The sequence below is a fragment of the Myripristis murdjan genome, chromosome 13 (genome assembly GCF_902150065.1).
Source record: "Myripristis murdjan chromosome 13, fMyrMur1.1, whole genome shotgun sequence".
NCBI classification, from domain to species: domain Eukaryota; kingdom Metazoa; phylum Chordata; class Actinopteri; order Holocentriformes; family Holocentridae; genus Myripristis; species Myripristis murdjan.
The window spans coordinates 28,947,730-28,958,877 of record NC_043992.1 but is presented as its reverse complement, the minus strand read 5'-3'; the positions used below and the strand labels follow the sequence as shown (position 1 = coordinate 28,958,877).

At 45.6% G+C, this 11,148-nt stretch overlaps 1 protein-coding gene across 1 annotated transcript in view; it reads left to right on the top strand.

Moving 5' to 3' along the window:
* Positions 1–1,022: 1,022 nt before the first annotated feature.
* npas1 (neuronal PAS domain protein 1) overlaps positions 1,023–11,148 on the top strand; it is a 24,632-nt gene continuing 14,506 nt past the window's right edge. Inside the window, exons 1-3 of the mRNA XM_030067246.1 lie at positions 1,023–1,117; positions 2,653–2,891; positions 10,664–10,731. Coding sequence (XP_029923106.1) covers positions 1,023–1,117; positions 2,653–2,891; positions 10,664–10,731 — 402 coding nt within the window. The remainder of the gene's footprint in view (positions 1,118–2,652; positions 2,892–10,663; positions 10,732–11,148) is intronic.

Here is an 11,148-nt window from a genome sequence, read left to right as displayed (position 1 = left end):
GGTTATGGGAGAGGAGGCGGCGCTGAACGTGGGCACCATGTGTTTCTGTTTGCTTCACTGTTGCATCTTCAGAGATGCGTGCCTTAAACACCGAGCACAGCCAAGTTTGAATAGCCTGCGTACTCTCTCAGGGATGCGGGGGAGACACATTTTGAGATCTGTGAGTTTCAGCTTAATTGTTACTTCAGTAACAATTAAGCTGAAACAAAACACTGAGGCTGGAAGACAAAACAGCGAGGCTTCAGAGCCTCAGTGTTTTGTCTTATGTCTGTTCGCCGGGGAACAGCCCCTGACCTTTATATGGGCAAGTACACACCTAATTGCTCTCTCATGTCTCCGCCTCACCACATATTCTTTCTTTCTGTCTTTCTTTCTTTTCTTTCTTTCTTTCTTTCTTTCTTTCTTTCTTTCTTTCTTTCCTACAGAGGCGTTTTTAGAACTGCAATTTTTCAGACAGATGAAGTAAGAAATCATAAGATGAGCTTCCATCCAAGCATTTGTATGCAAATTATATTGTAGCAAATTCGAGAGGCTGAATGGAAACAGCAAATTCTGATAAAAAAAAAAAAAAAAAAATCCTCTATATTGCAGAAACAGTTTATGCTCACTTGAGGCAGAAAAGTTCTTTGTTGATAAATAAATCATGCAATAAATTGTGATGGAAGCACATTTGTAAGCTGAAAAATGAAAGTATGCCTGCATAATATCTGTTCACCACAACCTCGCAGACATCTTAGACGTGCTGATCGTCAGGATGTTATGGCCGTCATTTGGTGTGTTAGCCAAGTGCATTTCTTTGTGTTTTTGTTTGTTTGTTTGTTTGTTTGTTTGTTTGGTTAGTACATGGTAGCAAAGTAAGCGACCAGGAAACATATTTGTTCACTTTCTGTTTTTCCTTCCATATGCTCCGTTTAATTCCTCCCTTGCCCTGTCTCCTGTGAATCTCCAGGTCTGAGTCTGTCACGTCCTCAGCCAATCGGAGCCTTCGTTAGTAGCAGCGTCGGCGCGTGATTGGAGGAAGGATGGCGACCATGCCGTTTGTCAGCGAGGGGAAGTGTGTCAGTGTAGAGTGGGACTTCCTGCAAGGACTGCTGGCCAAGCCCCCCACCTTGCCGTGGTGAGACTCAAAGACACACAAACACACACACACACACACACACAGACAGAGCACCAACTGTATAAGCCTGCGTGCATGCCCATGAATTAATCTGCAAGACGAAATCCATGCATTAACACTCTTGTATACACTGACAGATTTAATAAGAATGTGCTCTCAGTGAAATGCAATGCACAAAGCAAAAGGTGTGTTGTCTCTTCTCTGTTCGATGCTACATAGAAACTGTTCTCGCTCACCTGCCACCCCTGTCAAAGCTGTGAATCCCCTCCCCTTTAGCGGGAGATTAAGTAAATTTGGCTGGAATTATTAATGGGCAGTCATTTATAGGCGGATATAAAAACTAAGCAGAATCAATGTGTGTGTATTGATTGTTCTCGGTGGCTAGGGTCGAGGCAGTATAATAATGAGATGTTACAGAGTCCACAATACACACACACACACACACACACACACACATGCTGTTTACATGCCTTTGAGAATAGCGGGGAGAAATACAACGGATGTGTCAGCTGATTAAGACAAAGAACACACACACACACACACACACACACACACACACACACACACACTATGTACAGCATATGCACATGCTCCTTCTCCATTCTTCTTTTTTTTTTTTTGTGCTCACACAGGCGCACATGCATTCACTCACACACACACCACTGGTGGTCTTTTTTAGGATGAGAATCAATGACACAGACACGGGGGAGAATTGCTGTTTCTTCTTTCTCCTCTCTCTTTCATTCTCTCTTTCACACACACACACACACACACACACACACACACACATACACACACACACACACACTTTATTCCAGCACGGCACAGACACAAATTGTGAAGTGGCTGTGACAACATAATTCCACCACTCAGGCCCCATTGAGGAGAGTCAATACCCAATCAGAGAGACAGGCTACCTGAGCCCCGGCCCCCCTCTGTCACTCTGCCCCTCCCTCTCCTATTGATCCCTCAATCACGGCTTCAGCTCACTAGCCCGGGACCAGATGAGAGAGCGAGAGAGAGGGAGGAATAGAAAGTGCGAGGTGGGGGAGAAAAGACTGTATGTGTGTCTGTGTGTGTCTGCAAGTGTGTGTATTTTGGTGCAAATGACATTTTTAGGGCTCAGCGGTGCCAGACAGCAGAAAGGTAGTTTGTCCGTAATTACCAGGCCAATCTGCAAGAGATGGGTCAGAATGGAGATTGTTTCACTTAAATTGCCGAAGCCATTACCATTATATGTATTTATGAAATGAGTTTTCTGGATTGATACTTGGGTCATTTACACAGAGCATAAATCAATCAACAGGTGGTCAGTAAATGGCCATTATGAGCTCCCCTGAGCGGTTCTCTCTCATCTTACGCCGAGCCGACTTCTTCTCCGCCGTTCCTCCATGCTGCCGTCCTCCCTCTCCTCTCTGCTTTCACTTATCTCTGTTTCCTCTTCTGTTTCCATCTGCCCCATCTGCCCCTTCTTCCTCTTTATACCCTTTTTTTTTGTCTTCCCCTCCCTGTTTTCATTTTCCACCCCTCCTCAGTCTCCAGAACCTGCGTAAAGAGAAGTCTCGTAATGCGGCCCGCTCGCGGCGAGGGAAGGAGAACTTTGAGTTCTTTGAGCTGGCCAAGATGCTGCCTCTGCCCGGGGCCATCACCAGCCAGCTGGACAAGGCCTCCGTCATCCGGCTGACCATCAGCTACCTGCACATGCGGACCTTTGCCAGCCAGGGGGACCCGCCCTGGAGCCCTCTACTGGAGGGAGACAGCAACTGCAGCAAAGGTAAGCGAAAGAGAAATGCCCGTTGAGGACACCGGGTTTGTGTCAATTCTCTTTGTTGCATTTGTAACATCATCTCTTTATAATAGGTAATTATTTTTGCTATCATGTGTTGGACATTGACATAGCACATCACAAATAATGAGTCATACATAATACAAAGAAAACCCTTCTCTTCCTCAAGACTGAATAGCTGAATGCACTTCAGTTTAAATTTTGAATGAACTGCATGAGTTGAAATAATGCAGTGTAATATTTCAAGGTCCACTGGGCATCGTTTTGGTAGTGCAGCGGTTATCCTTTTGACTTTGTCTTGGATTTTGCACTCTTTTGTCCATACTGAGGTAAAAGCAAAAGTGATAAATAAAACCTTGACTACACCAGTGTGCCCACATTCCCAGTTAAACGAAAAATGCATTTTGATGTATCATTTATCCACTGATGATTCATGCAGCACAGGCTATAAGGAAATGATATGGGAGGGAAAAATAGGCCTCTTGCTCGTTACCCACAGACGCAGACCACTGAAATTCATAACTGTGCGTGTCATTCCTCTCTCTCTCTATCAAAAACGATCCGCCGCAGCCTCGTCTGCCCACCCACTCCCGCCCACGGCATGAGGCGCCCCACGCCACAAAATCTCTGCTTGGACCAGCATGAGTTCTGCAATTACGCGGCCCTCTATTAGAGGTCATAATTACTGGTATCCATGCATGTGAGCAGACAAGCGCATGCTCGTTCGCAAATGCACATACATACATACATGTGCATGAAAACATACAAACAGTTGCTGCCCTCATTTTCCTTTGGTTTCTTGTGTACCATCTCTGCTGTGTGTGTGTGTGTGTGTGTGTGTGTGTGTGTGTCAGTGAAAGAGGGAGAGAGAGAGCAACACAGAAAGAGTGAGATAGATGATACACAAAAAGGGAGGAAACTATTGGTGCGATTTGTAATTACAGAAATTAACTATATAATGAGGACAGTGTAATTATACAGCTTGTCTAATTGCTACTATTACTGAGGGGAAACGATGCAGCTACAATTAGAGGTGTGTGTGTGCGTGTGTGTGTGTGTGAGTGCATGTGTGTGTGTGTGTGTGTGTGTGTGTCTGTGCATGAAAAATATATGTGTAATTTTAGGACGTGTGAGGAAAAAAAAAAACCCTTTGTGTTAATAGCATATTTATGTGCATTTGTGACTGCGTGTGCCTTGGTTTGCCACAGAATGCACCTCATATTTCTGCTAAAGAACATATCATGGATGTGATAGAATAACAGGGATCTGAGGAATTCATTGTCAGCCGCAGCATCCTGTAAAACAGAAGTTTCCCGCTCGCCAAGCTCCTACAACATCCATAATACATATACGTTGTGAGCTTTAGCTGTGAATAAGACGCCTGTGGCAGACAACATAATCCAAATCCTGCTATCAGAAACTTACATATATATATTTTTTAACGCGGGTGAATCCGGCGAGACTCGCACCTTTATTGCTTCCAAATCAGCCGTGCAGGAATTTGAATGTCTGATTGAAATCTACGTCCCTCCCCAGCCACGCACTACCACCCTTGCACGCAGCAGTGGCCTTGAATCTGCTCCATACTGTCGATGTTGTATTGTGTGTGTTCTCTCTCTCCGTTGCACATTTTCCCCGGCCTTGATAGAAAATACATGATATTTGAAAGGTAAGGTGGGCAGGTACAGTAGATGTGCTGTCCTGTATGTGAACTGGCAGCGCGATGGAAAGATCGATACGCGGCGCTCTGCTCTCGCCACAATGATCAACATTTATTGTACACGCGTGAAACGTCCTGTCAGTGCATAAAATATCTGTTTTGGCTCCATGAAGGTCGTGGAAAATCAGGGGGGCGCTTGACCGTCACGCGATGTATACACAATGCATCCGTCCTCGAGCGTTTCCTCCATCAGTTTCAACGTGCACTAAGACGAAGCGATTAGAGTGATTCAGTCCCTCAGCATCGGCGCCTGATATCCTGAATATCTTATTAAGGGTTTGGAGATTTCACAAGCGGGTCACCCGGTTGCTGTGGGGGCCCGGGCCGAGCATGTGACGCTAATTTGTACATCAGTTTGAACAAGTCTACCCACAATGCATTGGCAGGGTTTTAAGTGTGATGCATGAGTTTAATTCCACTCGTGGAATGTGGTCAGAGATCCAGCTGAGAGGGAGAGGAGGGAGGCGGAGACCGGAGAGGAAGGCGAGGAGGGGAGGTGAACGAGGAGGGGAAAAGGGGGCAAACGTAGGGGGAATAAAGAGCGAGGAAGGAGCTCGAGCTCGAGCGGAGGGGTGAATTGCCGTGGCGTCCCCCCCCTGTTGCATTCCTCCACGCTCCCTCTCGCCTGAGAGTTTCGGACGGGCGAGGGGGCAAGCGGAGAGGGAGCGAAGGTGGAGGCTTGGAGGAGTGGAAGAGGGATGGAGGGAAGGGAAGGGGAGAGAGGGAGGGAGGGGGCAGTGTGGCTTTTGTCTGCTTCCCACGTTTCAAAGCCAGTCTTGAAAAATGAATAGACAGAGGAAAATCAATTGCATGACCTTCACACAGTGAGAGAGAGAGAGAGAGAGAGAGGGAAAGAGGGAGGAGAGAGAGAGAGAGAGAAAGAGAGAGAGAAAGAGACGGATTGGGGAAGGAAGGAGCAAACGAAAAGGAAAGGCTGAGAGGAGGAAAAGTAAAATGACCCAGGGATGTTCATTCCCATTCTCTGTATGTGGGTGTGGATGTATGTTTGTGTGTGTGTGTGTGTGTGTGCTGTGTGTGTGTCCACCTATCTACCTACAGCATAACAGCGTTCCCTTTATACGAGATCATTTATACTTTAGAAGCTTTCTCTGTCGGTAAATTCTGCTTTGGGGAGACAGACTTTTATTTATTTATTTATTTATTTATTTACCTTTTAAATCTCTATCAAATTTCTGCGATATTGAATCAGCTCGGGCTATTCTTCGGCTTTCTGATTTCACAGATTGCCTTGATGTTTTCTGCTGCATCAGTTCCATGTTATTCATCTCTCGGTGTGCAAATCGTGAATATCTCAGCCTTTATCGAGTGCAGCGCGGCGACTCAGAAGCCCTCGGTCCTTTACAAGGTGCAACACAATGACAACTCATTGCCAGCAACAGGGCCAGCTGAAGTGTTTTACTGTCTCTGTTAGTGAGGTCAAACACACCTCTCTCTGTCTCTGTTATTCTCTCTGTCTCTCTCTCTCTCTCTCTCCCAGGCGCTTGGTGACATTGACTTTCATTCCGCCTCCACTCGCTCTCCTCCTCCTTTCTTTTCATTGCCTCTGTCTTCCTCACCTCTCCCGTCTGTCTCCCCCCCCTTTTTCACGTTCCCCGCGTCTGCCTCCCCTCTAATTCACGGCGTTTAAAGCAGCCAGGGCTTTTAAGGGAAGTTAATTGCACTCAAATTATGTTCGACCGCAAAAGGAGTAAGGGAGCAACAGAGGAGAGAGAGAGAGAGAGAAAGAGATGGAGAGATAGAGGGAGGGAAGGAGGGAGCGAGGGAAGGAGGCAGAGAGAGAGAGAGAGAGAGGGAGGCAGGGATGGATGTCAGAGTGAGAAGATAATTGCAGCAGAGGAGGACGTCACGATTAGGGTCACTCTTTCTCTCTCTCTGTCTGTCGAACAGCAAAACCGTCACATTTGGATGATAGTAAACAACTTGGCAGGTGATCAGGCTCCTGTTTTGAGAGGGTGCAACTACGGCAACCGAGCCAAACTTGAGACAAAGGATGATAGGAAGAGCAAGGGGGGGGGGGCAAGGGAAGGGAAGGGTGGGGGGGGGCACCGTGTCTGTTATCTGTTTGGTTCCCATGGTAACGTCCTAACCTGGTTAAAAAGGTTGATGCGGTGGGGGAGGAAAGGAAGACGGTGTGTGTGTGTTTGCATGTGTGCGCACGCGTGCCCGCATAGCCGCCGTGCTCATGGACTTAACGGGGACTAAATTATGTATTGGACAGAGGTATAATGAAAATCATTCAAATGAAATTTCTATCTTTTCTTCTTCTGGAGCGCTGGGGAGACCCCGAGAATTGACCTGCGAGTCAGACTATAATTAACGTGTCCGATCGGTCCCCATCCCATTCTGTCTCCTATTCCCACAATGAAATTAAACCTCGCAGCTAGCCTTGGGAAGCTAATGAAATGGGAGTGTGACAGAAAGGAGTGATCAAAGATCTCAGGTGCACATGCATGCTGGGAGGTTTATGTACATGTACATGCTGGGGCTGTGGAGAAAACCAAACATCACCATCTTTGACCAAACACCTCAATATCGATATTGTGACAATATTGTTGTATATGATATTTACATGAAACAATCTAAATGTGGATCTAAATGTGGATATGATGATCAAGCGGGTAGAGGGAAACAACAGAACAGCTTGAGCAATATAATACATTTAAAAAATTGCATTCCTTTATTGTAATGCAGCCTTTAAAACCAGGAAAAGGCAACACTTACGCCATATCATGATATTACAATATCCCAAATCCCAGATAATATCTGATCTCTTGTCATGCTGTTGATATCATTTCAATATTATCATCCAACACAGTATATGTGCAGCAATAAGGTTGGTTTGGCAAAATGTACCCACTTTTAACAAACAAAAAAATTGCTAAATGATTTCGTGTCCACTAAATCCACTAAATCTATACAAAATTATGTGAGATTCAGGTATTTCAGAAGTTTCAGATGGCTTAAAATAACATTTAAGGATGCAAGAAAACATCATCTGAGCCATGAGGTCCCCACACGCACAGAATTGGAGGTTCACAGCCCCCCAGCATCAGAAGGATCTTTGTTCTTGGGGTTAGATACCAATACCACCTTTAGATTCTTTCCCGTTGCCATAAACACACACACACACACACACACACACACACACACAAACACCAGGTCCAGTGTTTTGGTTTCCTGGCTGCCCTATTGTACCCTGGCAGGCTTTTATAAATGGTCCTCTGTGTATTTGTGTGTATGTGTGTAGAGCTCATCCATCAGACCCCCACCACCCCCCTCGGCCTCATGTCACATCCAGCATTTCCTTTGCCCCGCTGACACTACTCAGCACTACTGATCACCCCCCTCCTCCTGCTCTCCAGGGATCCGTGGCACACACTGAGCGTCCATCCATGTGCTTTGGGTTCATGTGTGAGCACATGCGTGTGTATCAGCGGGCCTGTGCATGTGTGTATGTATCCTTTTTTTTTTTTCACATCTCTGAATCTCTCACATGGTCATGGAGGTTGCTTTTTGCAGACCCCCAAAAATTCTCCAGTGCCGGTGGAGCCCCAGTAGGGAGCCTGACAGGCAGGCAGGCAGGCAGGCAGGCAGGCAGGCAGGCAGAGAGCAGGAGCGAGGCCGGCCGCCCCTCCCCCCCTCCAGGCAGTGACTGGCTGGGCTGAAGGGTCCCAGCACCAGACCCCCTTTCATAGCCCTGAATGGACTTGCCTTATTTATATTCACGCTCTGTCACACAGGGGGACCCCAATCACACAATGCCACTGTGGCTTTGTCCGGCAACTCTGTATTTATGTGTGTGTGTGTGTGTGTGTGTGTGTGAGTGTGTGCATGAGACGTTTTGTGTGTGTGTGCCTGTATGTGCACAAGTATTTGTGTTATTTAATAGGGGGCATGTTGCCTCTGTGCAGTTTGAGTGTGTGCATGGGAATTCAGTGCTAGGTGTGTGTTTCTCGTGTGTGTGTGTGTGTGTGTGTGTGTGTGATAGAGAGGGCGAAACAGAAACAGTGTGTGTTTATGTGTGTGTGTGTGTGTGTGTCCATAGCTCTAATGGAATGCCTCCCTCTTCTATTCACCAAACCCACATCACAAGCAGGCAGCTGGGCGATATGCATGTGTGTGTGTGTGTGTGTGTGTGTGTGTGTGTGTGTGTGTGTGTGTGTGCGCGTGTGTGTGTGCATTTCCCGACCCTCCCTCTGTGTTCAGTTGTAACCCAGAGCAGCGCTTTCATTTTCCTGTCATAACGTGTATTGATTTCCCTCAGCCTTGCAGCGACATACACACACAGATATCCGATGATCCTTAAAGTCACGTACACACACACACAGAGACACACACACACACGCATGCACGTAATACATATGCTTGTACACACACGCAAACATGCACAGACACACCACTCTTTCTCTCTGTCTCTCACTCTCTCTCTCTCACACACACAAACACACACACACACACACACATACTACCGGGTGGGAACATTGTGTTCAAAAACAGCCCTGTTGGAGTGAGATTAGTTCTCACATATGGTCTACACTCTTGCAATCACACACTCGCAGGTGCACACACACCATCACACACTCTTTTTGACGCAAAACAGTAAGTACAGGTGACTGGTAAATTAATCTTCCACGTCGCTGCAGCCTGCTCATGCCTGTGTTTGCTCAGGAGAAAGTGATCACTCTCACCTTCCTTAGTGTTTTCTCATTTTCCCTGCCTTACCCTTCTGCTCTTCACGTACCTATCTTCATCCCCCCCCTCCCCTCCCCAACCACCTCCAACTCTATTTGTATTGTAATTGCCTTGGTAAACAGCACCACTTTGGCACTGAAGCAGCTCTGATAGCTTGTGTTTGGGATGCATTAAGAGTGGTGATGCAGAGACTTTGTGTGTCCGCCTGTGTGTCCGCCTGTGTGTGTGTGTGCGTGCGTGTGCGAGTGGGTGGTGTGTGTCACATATCGCCTATCTTTGCTCTCAGTTTTAGACACACAATTACAATTATACCAGACGTGTTGGGGATTGAAGCATGTTTGGACTGATTTAAATCGTTCTTTTGTGTATTAGCGTGATTGACCTTTTCGTTTTAATACAGTTTTGAAGACCTCTCAGATATGCAATGCTACAAAGTCATTATTTCGCATATTCCCCAACTATTCTTGACCATACGTCTCCCGTGGCTGCATTCATTTAATTCAGTGTTTGCGTTTCTGTCCTCACGCTCGATTCCCATTTATCACAATGCAATTCTGACCACATCCAAACCCGAATCAGATCGCAGTGTAAAGACACGGCCAAGGGCAAGATAACCTCACTGCTGCACAAATCATATTGACTGATTATTTTGTATAATTATTAATATGTTATGGCTGTATTAACTGAATATAAACACTGCACTGTAATGTAATAACATACATAACATTTTTTTTTCGGTTTCTGCCATAGAGCTACACTGAATGTGGGTGGATGAGGGATAAGTAAACTTGGAAGGATTTGGTCCAACACTTTTATTTTACAGCCAAACAACACTCAAAACAAACGGAAGTGTAAGACAGAGTGTCACTTTTTAGTCCCCACACAAAATCTAAAAGACCAAAACAAAACAAAACAGCAACAAAAAAAATGGTTTCTGATGTGAATGTGCTGTAACAAATCTGATTTTAGTGCAGCCACAGTGAAAACCCCTTTTTATTAATGTGACAAAGCAAAAGCTGCATCCGGGTGTAAACTGTGACTGGGGCTTTGACACACTCCAATATCTGATCCTCACTTTCCGTGCCGTTGCTGATGGACATTTGTCTGAGTTGGAACACCAGACAATGAATGTTAATGCCCAATCACGAAGGAAATCCCTTGGAAAAGGGAAGGGCCGCGACCCACCAGAATGAAGTGCAGCTTTTTGTTTTTTTTTACAGAAGAAACTCATTTACTGTTTTAAAAAATGCGTTTTGACATGCATCTTTGTAAAAAACGTTCCCGCCCGTCAGTGTCTGATGTGTTCTGGTGTGTGTTCTCTCTGCAGTAAGACGCTCATCCCACTCTCTGGCCACGGACATGTTCGAGCAGCACCTAGGGGCGCACCTCCTCCAGGTAAAGACCACAGCATCATCCATACCTCCTCATAATAACATAAAATACTGTCGATGCCTTTACCATAAGGGATTGAAGCTTTTCATACTTATTTTGCATTAAGTATGATTCTCTTTGGGCAAATTGAATCGTAGGCAACTGTACTTGTATTTGTCTGAGGAAGACGTTTCGCCTCTTATCCAAAGGGCTTCATCAGCTGAAGTCCAAGTTGCTTATGATTCAATTTGCCCAAAGACAACGATGACCTGGATGAATGAGAATATCCATAGACATTGAGTATGATGCATTTAAAAATGAAAATTTCCCCACAAATTTTGTATTTGTGGGGAAACTTCTTTTCTTCAGCATATTTTTATTGAAATAAAAGGTTTGGATACATACAAAAAGTTGTTTTTATTTTAAAACCTCTCAACCCGA